At 36.5% G+C, this 19,316-nt stretch overlaps 2 protein-coding genes and 1 long non-coding RNA gene across 3 annotated transcripts; 2 read left to right on the top strand and 1 right to left on the bottom strand.

Moving 5' to 3' along the window:
• The first annotated feature begins 4,937 nt into the window (after positions 1-4,937).
• On the top strand, positions 4,938-15,337 carry LOC107814213 (adenylyl-sulfate kinase 3-like). Its single transcript, XM_016639578.2, has 7 exons — positions 4,938-5,111; positions 6,534-6,682; positions 6,914-7,063; positions 7,775-7,893; positions 7,969-8,053; positions 14,632-14,678; positions 14,811-15,337. Exons 2-7 carry the CDS (start codon positions 6,559-6,561, stop codon positions 14,907-14,909), a joined length of 624 nt encoding a protein of 207 aa, XP_016495064.1. The 5' UTR covers positions 4,938-5,111; positions 6,534-6,558; the 3' UTR covers positions 14,910-15,337.
• Positions 15,338-16,222: 885 nt separating this feature from the next.
• On the top strand, positions 16,223-16,946 carry LOC142178441 (uncharacterized). The gene is made up of 2 exons (XR_012706583.1): positions 16,223-16,360; positions 16,677-16,946. It is a non-coding gene; the product is annotated as an uncharacterized LOC142178441 (long non-coding RNA).
• Positions 16,947-17,138: 192 nt separating this feature from the next.
• LOC107814212 (uncharacterized) lies at positions 17,139-19,248 on the bottom strand. The gene is made up of 3 exons (XM_016639577.2): positions 18,880-19,248; positions 18,191-18,586; positions 17,139-17,462 (listed from the first exon to the last, which is right to left on the bottom strand). Exons 1-3 carry the CDS (start codon positions 19,102-19,104, stop codon positions 17,310-17,312), a joined length of 774 nt encoding a protein of 257 aa, XP_016495063.2. The 5' UTR covers positions 19,105-19,248; the 3' UTR covers positions 17,139-17,309.
• Positions 19,249-19,316: the final 68 nt, after the last annotated feature.

The raw sequence follows: 19,316 nt of genomic DNA on the forward strand, positions 1-19,316 counted from the left end.
TTTGTTGAACCTTTGATCGTCATTCTTTTTCTGCAATCTCTAGGGGAAAGGTGGTGGTGGCCTTACAGCCTCCACTGGCTCTGAACTTGCATCATTTTTCTTTGACTCGTGTATTGCCTTAGGGGTCAGCTCCCCCTCAGGTATAGGTTTGTCCTTTCTCTTCTTTGGCACTTCCTCTAGTTCCCTCCCGTTTCTAAGTGTAACTGCATTAACTTGAGGGTTTTTCTCTGTATCACTGGGAAGAGAGCCTGTAGGTCTAGTATTTTGATTTGCTGCTAACTGCCCCATTTGCCTCTCAAGATTTCTGAAATCGGTCCTGAGCTGTTGATTGTCTAGCAACAACTTTTTCAGCAAGTCATTCGTACTCTCTTCTATTTGTTGGGGTGGCTTCTGAGGCTGATTAAAATTTCCTTGAGGCCTATACTGATTCTGATTCTATTGATTCCCGCCCCATGAGAAGTTAGGATGATTCCTCCAATTTGGATTGTAAGTGTTCCCATATTGTACATGCTGATTCATCGGACCTCTATTTTGTTGCTCCACATAGTATATAGATTCAGGATTTGTGGGACACATGTCACTCATATGACTGTCACCACATAGTTCACAACAAATAGACATCTGTTGTACATGTTGCATCTGTTGTGTTTGTTGCATTGTCATTCTGTTCATCTGATTTGCCAGCTTTGCAATATCTGCTCTCATGGCTGAGAAGTCATCAAGCTTAATCACCCCGGCTGCCTTCTGTTTAATTGCTCTTCTTGCGTCCCCATCTCCTTGCCAATTATGGTCATTAGCAGTAAAGTTATTTAGCAAGAGTTGTATTTCACTATACGGCCTTGCCATGCAACTACCCCCACAAGCTGAATCAAGATTCATCTTTGATGCCTCGTCTAGCCCATCAACAAAAGTGTGACCCAATTCCTCATCAGTCTGACAATGATATGGGCAGTCTCTGAGTAGCTTCTTGTATCTTTCCCAAGCTTGACGAAGTGTCTTGCTATCCTGTTGTTGGAACCCAAGAATTTGGCTCCTCAGCGATTTGGTCTTCTTAGTAGGGAAAAACTTAATTAGGAATTTCCTTGCTAAATCATCCCAAGTGTGGATTGAGTTCGCAGGCTCCTTTTGCAACCATTCCTTAGCTTCCCCCAACAATGAAAAGGGAAATAGTGTTAGCCTGACATAGTCTTTGGAAACGTTCAGATAATTGTAAGTGTCCGTAATTTCCAAGAAGTTCTGAATGTGCCTCTGCGGGTCCTCATGAGATAGACCCACATATTGCCCTGTGGACTGAATCAGCTGTACCATTTACTGTTTGAGTTCAAAATGCCCCGTGATATCAGGCTTTACGATAGCCTGAGTCATATTAGCAAGATTGGGCCTTGCGGCTTCTATCACCGGACGCTCCTCATTACCTGCCATCTCTATTGGCTGTGGTTGAACTACGATGTCCAACTCTCTTTCTATTCTCGTTCTAGCTTCGACTTCCCTCCTCACTCTATGAAGTGTTCGTTCAATCTCTGGATCAAAAGGAAGGAGGTTGTTTGCACTTCTAGTCCTTCGCATTTAAGAGAAGATTCTGCGTTAACACAAACAAGGCAAACTGAAAATTAAAACTTGAACTAATAAGTAATAAAAGCTTAACTCAGTCAAGTAGCTAATTTCTAAGTCCCCGGCAACGGCGCCAAAAACTTGTTGTGGCCAAACACACTCACGCAAGTATACGTGGTCGTCAAGTAATAGAGTAGTGAATAAAGTATCGTTCCCACGAAGACTTATGATTAACTTTTGACTAATTCAAACTCGAATAGCTTATCGATTCAAATTATTTCTTACAAAATAGATAATTTTCTGAATTACTACCTAAAGACTATCAAGTAATGAAATACTAGGAATCAACCACAACACTTAAATAGTTTTGAATAACAATCAATAGGATATAATATTCCAGGGTCACGGGTTATCTAACAATCATGTTGCATTCTTAGTTTAAAATAACTAATTGATTTATCTGGATTGTTGATTGACAAGGTTGATATTACTCATAAAAATCTGTCAAGTTCTTACTCGCCTATTCAAGCTAACTTAATGCCTATATGTCTATGGAATTAAGATTAACAAGAACGCATTTACAATTCCTGTATTGCAACCGAGAAAGGCAATTAGGTATATTTCTATCCTAATTGTGAATCCGTTTCCCGATGTCCGGGTTCAAGAACTTGCTCTATTTAATTCTATATGCAATCTAGAATTCCCACTTTCGAGTTCAACTCTAGATTCGTAGATAGTAATTCACTGTTAGCTACTCAGCAAATTAATTAAAAACAGAATTAAATAAGCAACCCAATATGATAAAATCAACTTTGTCAAATTAAACTTCAAACATCAACATTCATGTATCGCCCATGACCCTAGAATAATAGGGTTCTTAGCCACTCATGTTCATGCAATCATCAAATAATTCACAAGAGTGCATAAGAATCAATAAAAGAAGGAAAAATAAGAACTCAAGATGAATTCCGTGGTTCCCCAGCTTTGTCGTGGCTTTTTCCCCCTTCCCAATATGTTAGATGACCTAAAAGAGGCATTTTTGGCTTATATATTGCGTACAAAAGTCGTGGGTCAAAGTTCTCCTATTCCTAGTCCAAATCGGCTTCAGGGATTGATGCTAAGGTGGATGCGACGCATCCACCTCGTCCTCCATTTCCCAGCTTCACATGCGAGGGTGGATGCGACGCATCCAACCCTTGTTCCTCCATCTCAGCTTTGCCCAGGTGCGGATGCTATGGGCCGACTTCACTGCTAAGGGTGCACGAAATCTGATTTTTTTCTAGATTGGATACGACGCATCCAATCTCTCTTCCTCTACCTAGAGCACCTTTTCTTCATATTTTTTGCACTCCAAACACCCTAATTCACCACACACAACTGAGTTAGTCATAAAACCAATAATTAAACCATGTTGGACATTTTAAAGATCAAATAACATCAAAAAATGGTTAAAACATGGGTAAAATAACATCAACACATATCGAAATATACCAAACATCAATAGTTTCCACCTACCGGGTACAAATGATATTTGCTCTAATAAATAGGGTATCGTGAATACCTCAAAGTAACCGACCAATATGCAAAATCAAGATTCCATTCTCCCATAAGAATTAGTAGTATTTTTTATTATTATTTTAATAGAAAAATATTTATTGTCCTTAAAGGCATAGCTCTTTGTCGCCAAATTCTCAAACAATTTTTTTTTTAATTTATATTTAAAGTCTACTTCTACTAATACTGTAGTGTAATCTTAAGTTAAGCCATTTGAAATGAAACAAAAAGTTTTGAAGTTTCTGTTTTTATACGTTACAACAATAACAACAATAACATATTCAATAACATATTCAGTCTTACTCCTACTTGTGAGGATAAGGAGGTTGTTTTCAATAGACCCTCGATTCAGGAAAGCATAAGTATCACATTAATAAAAATATAAACAAGAAGAAACAGTACCAAAAAACCGTATAAAAGCAGAATAAAAACAACAAGATCTTAAGGTAATCAACAATGAAAGAAAATAATGGTTAGTCATGAAAACCTATTGCCCACAGAAAGCGAGACTGCGTGCCAATACTACTGTTATGAACACTCTAAACTACCTACTTTACTACCATAATTTTCGACCTCCATACCTTCCTATCAAGAGTCATGTCCTTGGTCAGCTGAAGTTGCGTCATGTCTTGCCTTATCACCTCTCCCCACCTCTTCTTTGGTCTACCTCTATCTCTCCGTAGGCCCTCCAATGTCAACCTCTCACACTTTCTCACCGGGGCGTCTGTGCTCCTCCTCCTCACATGACCAAACCACCTAAGTCGCGCTTCCCGCATCTTGTCCTCAATAGGGGCCACACCCGCCTTGTCGCGAATAACCTCATTTTTCTGATCCTATCTAACCTGGTGTGCCCGCAAATCCATCTCAACATCCTCATCTCTGCTACTTTCATCTTCTGTACATGAGCGATCTTGACTGGCCAACACTCATCCCCATACAATATCGTTGGTCTGACCACCACTCTGTAGAACTTACCCTTAAGTTTCGGTGGCACCTTCTTGTCACATAAAACACCAGAAGCGAGTCGCAACTTCATCCATCCCGCCCCAATACGATGTGTGACATCTTCATCGATCTCCTCATCCCCTGAATAATAGACCCAAGGTACTTAAAACTCCATCTCCTAGGGATGACCTGCGAGTTCAGCCTCACCTCCCCTTCCCCCATTGAGTCTCGCCACTGAACTTACACTCCAAGTATTCTGTCTTGGTCTAGCTCAACTTAAAATCTTTAGATTTCAGGATCTGCTTCCATACCTCTAATTGCGCGTTCACACCGCCTTGCGTCTTGTCAATCAATACAATATCGTCTGCAAATAACATGCACCACGACACCTCCCCTTAGATGTGGCGCGTCAGTACGTTCATCACCAGAGCAAACATTATATTTTTCTCTAAATAAAGAAGAAGATGCATTTATTTCTAATGAAAAATTTTAATAAAATTAAATGGAATAGAAAATTAATCAAACTAGTAAAATTCAAGTCCTGAAAATGAAAACTCTTGCGATATGTAATGCTTCAGCGCTAACTCTCGTCCGTGAGCTTTTTGTGCACGAAATTTTTTATTTTGTGTCTCACATAACTAATACTAGTTGGGTGAGACCTCCTTTTTGTCTCGTAATTTTGTGGTCCCAAAATTTTGTGGACCCAAATATGTAATATATGAGTCCGCAAATATATAACATAAAAGAGGCTTCACGCAACTAAAAATCATCCATGTGCGCTAATTCTTTATATTCCTGCTGACAAAATTTAAAAAAAAAAGGAAATTCCCATATAGTTTTTTCTGGTAGAAAAGATAATTAATATTAGGCCGTTGCTTTCACTCAATTAACATCGTACTCGGTCAGCAACGGCTACCGTCACACTGCCTAAAACTTGGGAAAATCACAGAGCTTGACTAGAGTGCCTACTACACTTTTCTACAGTTTCCATATTCATAAATTTGGAAGAGGAAAAGAAAAACTCCCAATTCCAAGTTCATATTTCTGCTCTTCTTTCACAGGTAAATGGTTATATTTCCGGCCATTATTCTTTTACTCGTTTTTTTTTTTTAAAGTTCTCTTGATCATTTAGTTTCTTAATGAAGGGTAATATAAATTTGCATTCTTGTTCTACTTATCTATTAGCTTTCTTCAAAATGTGTTCAAATGATGGTTTCTTGCTTTAATGTGCATGTTTCTGCGTTTCCTGTTCCTGCCAATGTTGATAAAAACTGCACAAATCCCTTCGATTTTTGAGCTCTTGTTAGATCTCTTTTTTCTTCATAGTTCACATGAAATGTAGCAACTAGAGTTTGTAAAAGTGGCAAATTTGAAGGACTAAAACTGCTCAAGGATATATTTAAGGGATTATTTTAAATCTACCCCACATTTTTTTTTTCATTTTCTCAAGGAAATTCCAAGATAGTGAGATTCCATTTTCACTTGAGTACTCAAAATCCCATTTGGCTGATGGCGAAGCGTTTGTGTTTTTATTGGGGAACAAAGATTTAGAAACTTTTACACCGGATATGTTGTCGTTGAAAGAATTAGAAACTAAAGTAGCTACATTTGATTGATACATTTATCTTTTGTTTGGGAAAGAACCTTATCATTCTTTGCTGAACTTATATAGCTCAATGTGTACCATGAAACGCCTTTTTATTACATAAGGTAGAAGTTGGTATGAAGAATGAATGAGTCATACCCATCTAGTCATTGATTTTAATATTTTAAATTCACTATTCACTCGTTTTTTGGGTCATAATTATTAAGTAGGAGGGCTTGTGAAGTGGTCTGATGCGTAGCATTGGTATTGCTATGTAGGCTTTCATTTAGCGAAGGGTTTAAATGAGAAAAAAATCTCAATGTATAAAACATCTGTCCTTTGGAAGCCATAATCACAATGTCCAAAAGGTGCTAACTTCTCATATCCCCATCTTTCCTAATCAAAGTTTAGACTATTTTGTAATGTTAGTTATTGTATGTCATGGTTACCTTCTTATGCCTTTAACTTGATTTGTCAATGCTTTTCCAAGAAGGAGCCTGTTTTACTCCCTATTGGGTCATAACTTGTTAGGTTAATATTAAGAGTTATTTCTTTACCTCTGAACTTTATTACAAAGATCATAAGGAAAAGGGGAGTTCTAAAGCATAAAGATTCTTAAATACTCCAAAATCTACTATCCTTTCATCTGTATTGAAGTAATTGGTCAATGAAAATCCTGTTATAATGCATCAACTGCTTAACTATGTAGCGAAACCAAGAATTTCGCTAAGGGTGTTCAAAGTTTAATATATATGTATAAAAAGTAAATTTTGATCTATATACACAGTATAATTTACCGATGAAGGGTGCTCAACTGACCACCCTTCACTCTATGTGGCTATGCCACTGACCTAGTGTACTGCTCTTATTAATTTCTCACATTTTCATGTGTTACTAGGAAAGGCGAAGGGTGTTATTTCTTGATGTCTACAGTGGGAAATCCTGCAAACATATTCTGGCATGAAAATCCAGTTGGTAAGGCAGAAAGGGAAAAGCTGCTCAACCAACAGGGATGTGTTGTGTGGATCACAGGTCTCAGTGGATCAGGTTGATGTTAATATGTGTTGTTGCTTACTATTTGTCTATTGTATCAGCTGTGTCGAATTCATATAGTGTGGACGTGTGTTTAGAGGTGGAGGAAAAAATGCCCTCCCATATTCAGTTTGAAATTTAGTCTGAAGTCTGAACTATTATTATAAGGTGTTCAAAAGTTTCAGATGCTCACCTTTGCAACATATGTTTACCATTAGTTTCAAGATTCAATCTGAATTTGTGCAGGAAAAAGCACACTTGCATGTTCCCTAGGTAGAGAATTGCAGTCAAGGGGTAAGCTTTCCTACGTTCTTGATGGCGACAACCTTAGGCATGGTCTGAACAAGAATCTTGGGTTCTCAGCAGAAAGCCGGGCTGAGAATATACGTAGGACTGGTAAGTGTATTCTTGCCAAATACTCCCTCCGTTTTAATTTATGTGAACCCATTTGACTGGGTACGAAGTTTAAGAAAAGAGAGAAGACTTTTGAACTTGTGGTGTAAAATGAGGCACATATATTTTGTGTGGCTATAAATCATTGCATAAAGGTAAATTGTTTCCAAATAAGGAAAGTGGTCATTCTTTTTGGCATAGGTTAAAAAGGAAATATGTTCACATAAATTGAAACGGAGGGAGTAAGTACAACAACCACGAGTTCAGTAAATTGTCTACTACTGATGTTTGAGATGCTTGCAGAAGATATTTGCTGATAACTTGAGCAAACAATAAGTTGCATATCCGTTTTTCTACGACTCAAGATGAATTTTAGATTTGGAAGAAAAGTCCAGTCTTCAAAATTTCTCATTTCATTATTTTAAGCACGCAAACGACTTGTAAACAATTGGAGAAGGTGACGGTTAATTTCACCTTCCATTCGTTTCCACACTTCACTTCAGTTACATGAAAATTGAGTGTATGATGAAGTGGGAATTGAGTGTTTCTCTCGCTTTAGGTTCAACTCCATCCTGATAGGAGTAGTTTGAGGAACCTTTTTATTTTCTCGTGGATTAAATTTAAATTATTCTAGATACTTTTCAGTTTGGTATGACAGATATTGGTAAACATTTTGTGTTCCTGATTATCTGTACTCTCTATAAACTTGATCAGGGGAAGTTGCAAAGCTCTTTGCAGATGCTGGATTAATTTGCATTGCAAGCCTGATATCTCCTTACAGAAAGGATCGAGATGCTTGTCGTGCGTTATTGTCAGATAAAAAGTTTATTGAGGCAAGTCTAATGTTGAACGAATTATTGTAGAAATCTTTTGCATTATCTAATGTTCCTTTTCTCGTGATTTTCCAGGTTTTTCTGAACATGCCTCTACAATTGTGTGAAGAAAGAGATCCAAAAGGCCTCTACAAGCTAGCTCGTGCGGGGAAGATCAAAGGTGTGTTTTAGCTTCAGGGTAGTAGCCTATATTGCTTTTTTTATATATGTTGCTCGCAAACGCACACGCAAGTATGCGTGGTCGATAAGTAATATAGGATTGTAAGTGCAGATATCGTACCCACAAGGACTTGTGATTAACTATTTACTAAATTAAACTAAAACAAATAATCTATTCAAGCGATTTTCTAAAGTATGAATCTTTAACTAAAACTAATCTAGAGTAACAATCCCGTTGAGTCTTCCACTTAAATTGTCTAATTAATTTTTCTGGTTTATTGGTTGACAGGGTTAATATTACTCGTAGTCTTCTCCCGAAGTATTACTCGCCTATTCAAGCTAACCTAATGCCTATATTCCTATGGAATTAGGATTAACAAAAACACATTAATAATTCCCGTATAATAACCAAGTAAGGCGATTAGGTATATTCCTATCCTAACAGCAAATCCGTTCCCGATACTCAGGTTCAAGATCTCGTTCTACTCAATCTTATATGCAATCTAGAATTCCCTCTCCCAAGTTCAATCCTAGATTCGTAGATAGTATTCAATTGGTGATCAAGCAATCAAATAATTAAGCGCAAGATTGAATAAATAAACCAATATGCTAAAATAATAAGAACAATTCAAGCTTCGACTACAACGTTCATGTAGCACCCCACAACTCTAAAACTAATAAACTATGAAATTAAAGGAAGAAAAGAGAAGAAAAACTAGTTAGAAGCCTCCTCCAAGCGTGGTGTGTGTTCCCCCACGTGAATTCCCCTTCAAAGTATGTTAGATCCACTCCAAATCAAGTTTATGACTCCTTATATACGAGTTGGGATCGTGTAGGACCGAAATAACCTTGTCTCGGACGAAGTAGGAAAAATCCCGTCACACAGGGTCCAGGCTAGCGCCTCACGCTTGCCCTGGCGCTGAAAGCAGTGAGTTTTCCGCCTCCAATTCCTTCCTTGAAGCCAGTTACGTTTTTATTTATTTGCATTGTGTATCTCTTTCTTGTCTTCAATAGGGGGGACACCAAATGGTGTCCCCTTTTTTTTTTTATTCTTTTAATTTTCTTTCTTTTTCTTCCGCGTTTTATGCAACTTTGCTCCAAATCTCTTCATCTTCACACCGTTTTTCCTACACAATTAAAATATATTTTTAAGCATAAAGTAATATAATTAACACTCAAAAGACGATTAAAAGTACTAAAATGTGAGGCAACAATGGGTAAATATATGCATTTTTGGCCGAATATCACAACCCCACACTTAAACTCTTGCTCGTCCTCGAGTAAGCATTAGAACCACTCTCAATAAATCAAGCCTAGAAACACCATCACTTCGGTCGATACTAACAATTAGGCTCTATAGCAACTCAAACCATCAGATATATACTTCCTGATCATCGTGCAAAATATACGAGTCACAAACAAACAACAAACTTGTAACCTCCTAACCTCAGAGACAAACTCTAGCTTATCAAATTTAAGCTCGCTCACCTACTCTGTCAAATTAAGCTAATAACATTACCTATCTATCATGAAACAAGTGCCCTCACAAAAATAAATGGTCCATACACTCAAATCAAAGAATGAATATAATTTAAGGACTTAGCATCAAAGAACAACTCTCTCACTCACAAAGAATTCACATGTATGCACAAAGAACCATAGGCTTGCCTATTATGTACATCTCTACTAATTAAGTATGCTCGAATATAATCAAATATGACTTTAACGGGTTGTAATGTTGGCTAGGGGATGGGTAGGAGAACTATCTAATAGTGACTTACACTTCCCTAATCACTTTGCACTTTTAGACTTCATCATCCATTATTTTCATCTCTTAATTTTATTTTTCAGTCCTCTCTTCCCTATCTTCATCTATTGTTTCACAAGTATTTCCCTCATATCAAGAACGTTTCATTTTTTTTTCAACGCAATTTTTTTTCATCTTTTTTTTTTCATGTCACATTCTTTTAAAGAGAGTCTTTTCATCACTTTGCAGCTATGATTGGTCACCATTTTTTACTTAATCATCCTTTTCTTCAAATTTATTAATTTATATCACAGTCTAAGCAACCGTGCTCAAGGAAGCAGGGTGCAAAAACTAGGGATTCAACAAAAGAATAAAGGTAAAAAATACAGCTTCCAAACAAAAGGCTACATGCTCAAAGGGTTAATTAGTGGTACAATATCTGAAAAGGCTAAAATTCACATATCAAAGAAAACCTACTATCATCTTCTAAACAGAGCAACACTTTTATTTCGCTTCAATTACATGCAGGGCAAGTTCTAGACTAAGATGCAAAACATGGAATATATGTAAGAAATACTTCACCCCCATGGAACAAGTATCAATCAAGATGGATCAATTCTACTCTAAGATAGAGAGGATCATAGCGAACAACAAAATATGCTATTTTATTCATTACTCACTCAAGCTCAGGCCTAAATATGCAAGTATCAAACAAGTCACAATGTTTTTCTTCTCCATCTTTTACTACTCCTAAAAAAAATCTATTCCTTAAAATAAAAATAAAAAGTTTACCAGGTTCAAGTTACATCCCCTGGAAAAGAATCGATGCACAAAGAAAAACCAAGGGGGATTATTATCTAACTAAAACTAACTAGAAACCAAAAGAAAATATTTTTGGATTTTATTTTTCATTGGACCTTAATACCTCAAGAAATTTGTCCACAAAATCCATCATCGGGAAAAGTCTAAATTTTCTGAAGTTTTTTTTTTCTCAATTTTCGTTTTTTTTTCCTTTTTTTTTTCTTTACACAAAAACTAGTACACTAAGAAAGAGTACTATAACTAAACTAGGATAGCACGGAAAATCACCAAGACAATCTCCTCACCCTACACTTAAAATTGTGCAATGTACTCAATACATCCAATAAATAAATAGAGGGTAAAAGAGACTCACTGGTAGGCCAAAGGCCGAAGTATTAGCAGCTCACGGGATACTCAGACTTCTCCCAAGTATGGTCCTTTGTGCGGGCACCCCACACTTAGTTCCAACCGCTTGCTCGCTTTTGCATACGCCTATTGGCTTTATTCCATGCTCCTACTCAGACTTCTCCCAGTATGGTCCTTTGTGCGGGCACCCCATACTTAGTTCCAACCGCCTGCTCGCTTTTGCATACGCCTATTGGCTTTATTCCATGCTCCTACTCTTACAAAACACAAACACTACAACGATAACACAATTAAAAATAAAAAATAAAAAATTGGGTTGTCTTCCTATAAGCGCCTTATTTATAGTCGTGGCACGACTTACACTACTTCATCACTTTTCCTTCCACTTTGAGGAAATGAATTGCGCTCCCTATTTTGCATCAATTTTTCTATCACGTTCCTGGGGCGGTGGTGTAAAAATAAGAAACCAAGCAATAGGTATCGCATCTTGCACTTCTTGGCCTTTAAGTGAGGGATGTCGTTTTGTCTCCTTGGCATCACAAATTTCAGAATACATGCACTTTGTTCCCCATTCATTGACTCTTCCATAGGCTCGAATGGATCAATTCTCGTGTCACCAACCAAGCACAATGTTGAAAAATGGTTAGAACGAGGTCCGATGCGCTCCAACTCTAAAATCGCTTCACTTTTGACATCCTTACTTTTGCACACTTCCTCAACCTTGGCATCATCAATAATATTTTGGTTGAATAGTTGGAATTCCTCTTTTCGCTCCACAAGCTATCCATTATCCACAACAATTGGTTGTAGGGCATCAGACGCCTCAACCTTTTATTCAATTTAGCCTGCAGGTCATGGATATCTGAGCCAAATTGGTCTATCTCTTACCTGAGCTCAGTTCTTCCTTCTATCAGTTGTTCTGTCATATTTGAAAGACCATCACGAAGAAACTCATGAGATTTTTTTCAGTTGAGCTTGTTCCTCTAGCCAAGATTGGCTCACTATATCTGCTTCTTCAAAATTATCTTCTAGTGGGAACTCGCTCTCTTTAGCCACTTCGTCCGCCTCGCCCTTCATTCTCATGATTGCTACACTAATTCTTTGTATAGCCTTTTGATTTTCATCTTGTTGCTCGGCTACTTGCCTCATCATGTCCATAATACGAGCAACACGTTCTACATCCTCCACTTCATTGCTCCTATCAAGCTCATAAACATTATTAGAAATATCATAATAAGGGCTCAGAGAAGGGTAAAAAGAATTAGGACAACCTTCCCAATGGCCACTTTGACAACCACACACATTACAAAAATTTCACTCATAAGTTTGAGATTCACAATTTTGCCATAAGTGTGGTCCTCCACAATATGGACAGGGATCACCAAAATAAGAATAACTAATATTCGACCAATTCTCATTCCAAGATGCCATGTAAAAACAAATATAATACTAACTACACTAAACTAAAATTAAAAACTTGAATAGAAAAAAAATAAAAGTCAAAATAGTCAATTTTAAAGTCCCCGACAACGGCGCCAAAAACTTGTTGCTCCCAAACGCATACGCAAGTATACGTGGTCGACAAGTAATATAAAATTGTAAATCTAGATACCGTACCCACATGGACTTGTGATTAACTATTTACTATATTAAACTAAAGAAAATAATCTATTCAAGCGATTTTCTAAAGTATGAATCTTTAACTAAAACTAATCTAGAGTAACAAACTAGGAGATTAAAGAAACAAGTTGGCGAAATTAGACAAGAATTCAATGGGAGCCGATATTCTAGAACTATAGGTTAGCTAACAATCCCGTTGAGTCTTCCTATTGTCTAATTATATTATCTGATTTATTTGTTGACAGAGTTAATATTACTAAGCAAGGCGAGGCGAAGTACAACTCGCCTATTCAAGCTAACCTAAACAAGAACGCATTAATAATTCCTGTATAATAACCAAGCAAGGCGATTAGGTATATTCCGATCCTAACCACAAATCCGTTCCCGATACTCAGGTTCAAGATCTCGCTTTACTATCTTATATGCAATCTAGAATTCCCTCTCTCGAGTTCAGTCCTAGATTCGTAGATAGTATTCATTGGTGATCAAGCAATCAAATAATTAAGCGCAAGATTGAATAAATAAACCAATATGATAAAATAATAAGAACAATTTAAGCTTCGATTACAACGTTCATGTAACACCCCACAACTCTAAAACTAATAAACTATGAAATTAAAAGAAGAGAAGAGAAGAGAAGAAAAACTAGTTAGAAGCCTTCTCCAAGCGTGGTGTGTGTTCCCCCACGTGAATTCCCCTTCAAAGTATGTTAGATCCTCTTCAAATCAGGTTTATGACTCCTTATATACGAGTCAGGACCGTGTAGGACCGAAATAATCTTGTCCCGGGCAAAGTAGGAAAAATCCCGTCACGCAGGGTCCAGGCCAGCGCCTCACACTGGCCCTAGCGCTGAAAGCAGTGAGTTTTTCGCCTCCAATTCCTTCCTTGAAGCCAATTACGTTTTTATTTATTTGCACTAGGGGGGACAAACACTAAAGGGTGTCCCCCTTTTTTTTCTTTTTCTTTTTTAATTTTCTTTCTTTTTCTTCCGCGTTTTATTCTACTTTGCTCCAAATCTTTTCATCTTCACACCGTTTTTCCTACACAATTAAAATATATTATTAAGCATAAAGTAATATAATTAACACTCAAAAGACTATTAAAAGTACTAAATGTGAGGCAACAATGGGTAAATATATGCATTTTTGGCCGAATATCAATATATGTATGAATCTGGATTCCTAAAATTGATGATTAACTCAAGTACAGTGGCGGAGCCACATGCACCCAAGCCGACACCCCTTCGTCAGAAAATTACACTGTTTAGCTCGGTAATTTTTTTAAGAATATGTATATATACTATATAATGACACCCCTTGACTTCTTGGTGAGTTTGTTTCTTTATATTTTGACTCCACTTAATAAAAATCCTGGCTCCAGCACTGGTAATCATGAAATTACAATGTTTAGTTATTTGATACAGAATTTTACAACAAGTCTAAATAATACTCCCTCCGTTCCAATTTATGTGAACCTGTTTGACTGGGCACGGAGTTTAAGAAAAATAAAGATTTTTGAAATTTGTGGTCCTAAACAAATCAAAAAGGGGCCCAGAGTATTTGTGTGGTTATAAAATCTTCTCATTAAGGGTAGAATTGTAAGTTTAAGCTAAATTGTTTCCAAATTTAGAAAGGGGTCATTCTTTTTGGAACAGACCAAAAAGGAAATAGGTTCACATAAACTGGAACGGAGGGAGTAAATTGCATCTGTCTACAACTGTCGTGGAGAAAATTACACTTGTAAACTATCTGAGGAATCCTTGTTGCCATGGTGTTTTAAGTTAATAAAAGTTAAAAAAGCATTAATTTGAAATATGTTACTCAGACGACTGACAATTTGAGTCGTGAATTCTATTGGTAATCTGGAACCGGAGTGAATTATCTCACTATATAGTAAGCATCATTTGCTTGCAAAGTACTGTAGTGTAGTGGTTTATAATTCATAGTTTGGATTTGCTTAATTGGTGGTGAAATGATATCTTTGACTTTATTACTGAAATGAAGTACTTCAAATTATTATAGAAATTTAAGCACCTCAATTCCCAGGTTTTACTGGAATAGATGATCCTTATGAACCGCCTTTGAATTGTGAGGTATGTATTATATTACTTCTGCTGGCTGCTAAGCTTTGAAGAAATTGTTAACTCCCTTCTGTTTTTTTCATAATAACTTGTGTTCAGAACTGATATCTTTCACTTTTTTTTACTTTTTGCTTCTCTTGTTAGATTGAAATACAACAAAAAGATGGATTAGTTCCTGCACCAAATGAAATGGCTGGGCAAGTAGTTTCTTATATGGAAGACAGAGGCTTTTTGGAAGCTTAGCGATCGCGCTTGCTCCATATAACAAGAAAAGACTCAACAGATGGGAATTACAGAGAATTTTTAGTTCTCTCCATCTGTTTCTACCATTACATTTTCTGTTTGATATCATCAGTTTTAGATTTTACATAGATGATCTCATCTATGTACTACAGTCGGCTGGCTTGCTTCTTCCGACTAGTTAGATGTGTTACTTAGATGATGAATATGCTACTCATCAATTTGCCACTTTCTTGAAGACAATGTTGAATGCCAGAGTCTCCTTATAAGTTCAAGGTTTTTCAAGCAGAGAAAACAAGAAAGTCTGACATTCCATGTTTTTATGGAGAATCTACACTACCAAGAAGATATTCTTGTTGAATTCTCTTAGCAAAGGCGTCTTGTGCTGAGGACTTTCACCAGTGGAAATAATTAAAATTATGCAGCTTGCTTATTTTTTTTTTACTCTTTAGTGATTAATTTACCTTTCACTTCTCGGAAATGAAATGATGTCAAAGATATCTTTGTTTCCACGAGCAGTTCTTCTGCTGGTAATGATTTTGATGTTAGTGACTATATTATAGAGCTGAAACTGGAAATAGACCTATTTTATATGGTGTCACCCCGTCAAACTTCAAGAATGTTGTGACATGTTTGGTAGTGAATTGACAAAAAATAAGATAAGCTGAAAAGTTCATGCCGGAAATTTTGGGTCTGCCCATAAGGGATGCTCTAAGGCTCATTAAGGTAATTATTTTAACCCTAATTGTTTATATAAGCACACCTAAAGTGTAGAATTAAATATAGAAGAGAGGCAGACTCTCAAAGAATCCTATTTTCTACCGCATATCATTAGGGTTTAGACCCTGATTTAGGGGTTGATCCAATATACTGTGACAATCACCACCGATCGATAATTCCAGCCGCGGTTCATCCATTCCTTCCGCTTCCGCTACGCGAACTAGTAAGTTCTTGTTTTAGATTAGTGCGTTCCTTCAGTTCCAAACATGATGCCAATACTGTTCTGCAAAGACTGGTGCCTGCATAATATCTGAAGTTAGAAAATGTAAGTTCAGCTCCACTTTTTCAAATGGAAGCTCACTGCTTAATAGTAATTCTTTACTTTTATTAATGATGTGAAACAACAACAACTCTCAGGATTAGTCACACATTTACTGGCTCTTATTACTTTATTGACTGATTAAATCATAAAAGAATAAAGAAAAACATGCTAAATGCCGTCAAAAAGAAAAATAAATAAAAAAAAGAGCTGTTTGCCAAATGTAAATGGCCTACGTCACTTAACCACCCACTTGGCTTCCAAATTCCACAATATTCTAATTAGTAAAGTTACTTTGGTTTAAAAAATAAGACGAAATGAAAACCATAAAGCAAGAATCAGACAGAGATTTTCAGCAAAAGAGAGAAAGAAGAGAGAGAAATTAAAAGCAATGGTTTTTAACAGTCCAGTGGTGGTGAGTGTGGCGAATTTATCTGCAGATTTTTGCCAATATATAGCTTGCAATCCGGAAAGACTAAGCAGTGATCAAGTTCTTTATCTAATCTTTTGTTACCCCTTTCAACAGCTTCATCGCTTCACACTCTGTCTCTGGACTTTCTTTTGTTTCCCTCTGCCTAACACATATCTCTCTTTTCCCTCCTCTGGTCTGTTTTAAATGTCCAAGATTCACACCACATGCTACTTGAATAATCTTTTGTTTTATAACCTTCCCGTATCCGATACTTACTGGCTTGACTAATCTGGATCCGTGTTGTGTATGCTCGTTACAGGGGAAGCGCTTCCTACCAAATGGGACTTGAGTCGGACATCTTTGCTAAAGAGCGGAGGGATCCTATCAATCCGTCACACCCTGTGGTAGTTTCTGGAATAATGTTAATATATGCCCACATGTACTGTGTCTGTAATAATCATCCTTTTTCCCCTTACTGAGGAATATGTCATTTTGATAGTCTTACTATGATTTTCTTGTAACTCCCTGTTGGTTATGCGGGAAAGATTTTCTGGACTGGTTATGATATCTAAATTGGTTAAAGATTTAATTTTTGGCTGTTTTTGTTGTCAATTAAATGATTAGTTAATGGTTGTCCTAGATTTGATGATTAATTGTGCTGTTGCTTCTATTAGTTGTGTAAGATTTGTCAGCGTAGAAACTCTTTACACTTAGCACTACTCAAAGCATAAACTTTCCGGTGTCGGTTGGTTTGAAAACAAGTTATGCCTGAAACAATGCATTATTGAAATAGTTGTCTATTATCTGAATCAAACTCCACAGTTACAAAACATATGACTTTACTACAAATTACTCATGGAATAATCTGGGAATTAAGTCCAGAATATATACATCTGTATATTGTATTCCTATGTTTAGATACTGGGATCGAATATTGAAATGTTAACATGATTCATGAGACTGATAAACAGTCTTGAATATGCTCTAAGGAGCGTAATAATAACCCCTCAACGTCTGTTATGCGTTTCTTGGTTATTGGAACTCCACTTACTCCACAAATTGTTTCATTCAATTCTGTTGTCTGCTGAACCACTTGCTTCATTTTCTGCAGTTCCACATATATATAACACTTCTGTTAGATCAGTTAGTTGAAACGACTGCAGAGGCATATGATGAATGATAATTGAACATTTCACAATTACTAGATACCAGAAAATAAGATTTAACTTATGAAGACTAAAAGGGCAACCCGGTGCACTAAGCTCCCGCTATGCGCCGGGTCCGGAGAAGGGCCGGACCACAAGGGTCTAAGGGTCTATATTTAACTTATGTAGACTAATACTTACAAAACTTTTTTGTAATATCGGTTTATTTCAACTTGTTACACCAAATTGTGTACTCTATTTTTCAGGTTACCATATCAAACTTGTTATAGATACAGAAGTTACTTATAGGAAAGTTTTCCTAATGATCAATCCATAAAGCTATATTTTGACTATTGACTATTTATATGTATCTCATCCACCAGAGTGAATTTCTCTTGTATTTTTCAAACATGTTTTGAAAACGTTTTTCTTAAGCTGAAACATTCTTTCTATCTCACCCAAGATAGGGGTAACGTCTGAGTACACTCTACCCTCCCTAGACCTCACTTGTAGGATCACATTGGTATGTTGTTGTATTCAGTAGGGTGAATTTAAGTTCTTCCAATTACATACTTGTTTTTGGTAAACCAGTAATATTCAGTACTATAGTTGTTGATGTTGCATCAAGAAGATCCACCAAAAAAGGATATCAAAGCAGTAAATAAAAATAATGGAAATTTAGACAAACCTTGTCATCAGAAAATTGAAAGTTAAGCTTCTGATTCTGCTTATTTTGTTTCTGTTTTTGGTGATTTCCTATGAAGATGCAAATGGCAGCAGCAGCAATCCCAAAGGAGCAAATAGCACCAATTCCAGTGAAGCTCCAGTTCCATAAGTTCAATCCACTATTGTTCTTTTCAATATCTGCTTCCATGTTTTCTCTTTTCTTGATCACAGTACTCTCTTTGTCAATTACCTCAGCGTTATCCTCAAACTGCAAAGGATCTGAATCAATTTGAGACACACAAGTCTTGTTACTGAACTTGGGTGAGTCCAATTTCATGTTTTCATATTCTGTTTCCTTCATTTTCTTGAAGAAAACTTGTGACACTTGATCTTGTTCATTTTCCACCATAGTTGCTCCCTGTTGAGATACAATATACGTAAGTAATTAAAGTATGCTCTCTTTAATATTTTAAACTTTTCGATGAGATCACATAACTTTAACATGATATTAGAGCAAACAAGAGGTACTGGATTCAAATCTCACTACTAGCCAAAAAAGCAAAAAATATCTTCGCATATTTGTTCAATAGAAAACAATTATGCCCACATGTGAGATGACTTTAGATTAAAAGGAATCATTCTCACAATTCAATGCCACCAAGTCTGGAGCTTTGATCTTTTTTAGAAATGCTTAGATGGTAACATGTTTACCTCAACTGGAACCTTGGTGATAACTTCTTTAATAACCTCATCATCTTCTTGGATTTTTTGTGAATTTGGATTCAGCTGATTTGGGAGTGGAATAATTAGCTGATTTGGCACTCTAGAGTGTTCTGTTGAGTCGACAAATTGAGAATCATATTTCTTAAATCCATAATCATGGATTTCAAGAAGTCCATTATTAGGAAGAAGTTCCCACTCAGTTTCAAGATCCATTTTTCACTGAATGAAATTAGCAAGGAGTTGTTACAGTAGAATTGGTTTAAATAGTTTGGAATTCCGTAGAGTTCTTATTCTTTTAGGAATTGAAAAGTCATAGAGAGTAATGTGGGATTTTATTGAGAGAAGACACTCAACATAGATTATGTCTTTTTGCTCTTAGGAGAGTGAATGTTAAATTTCTCCTCTTAGTTATGATGGTGATAGAG

The sequence above is a fragment of the Nicotiana tabacum genome, chromosome 24 (assembly GCF_000715075.1).
Source record: "Nicotiana tabacum cultivar K326 chromosome 24, ASM71507v2, whole genome shotgun sequence".
Classification (NCBI taxonomy): Eukaryota; Viridiplantae; Streptophyta; class Magnoliopsida; order Solanales; family Solanaceae; genus Nicotiana; species Nicotiana tabacum.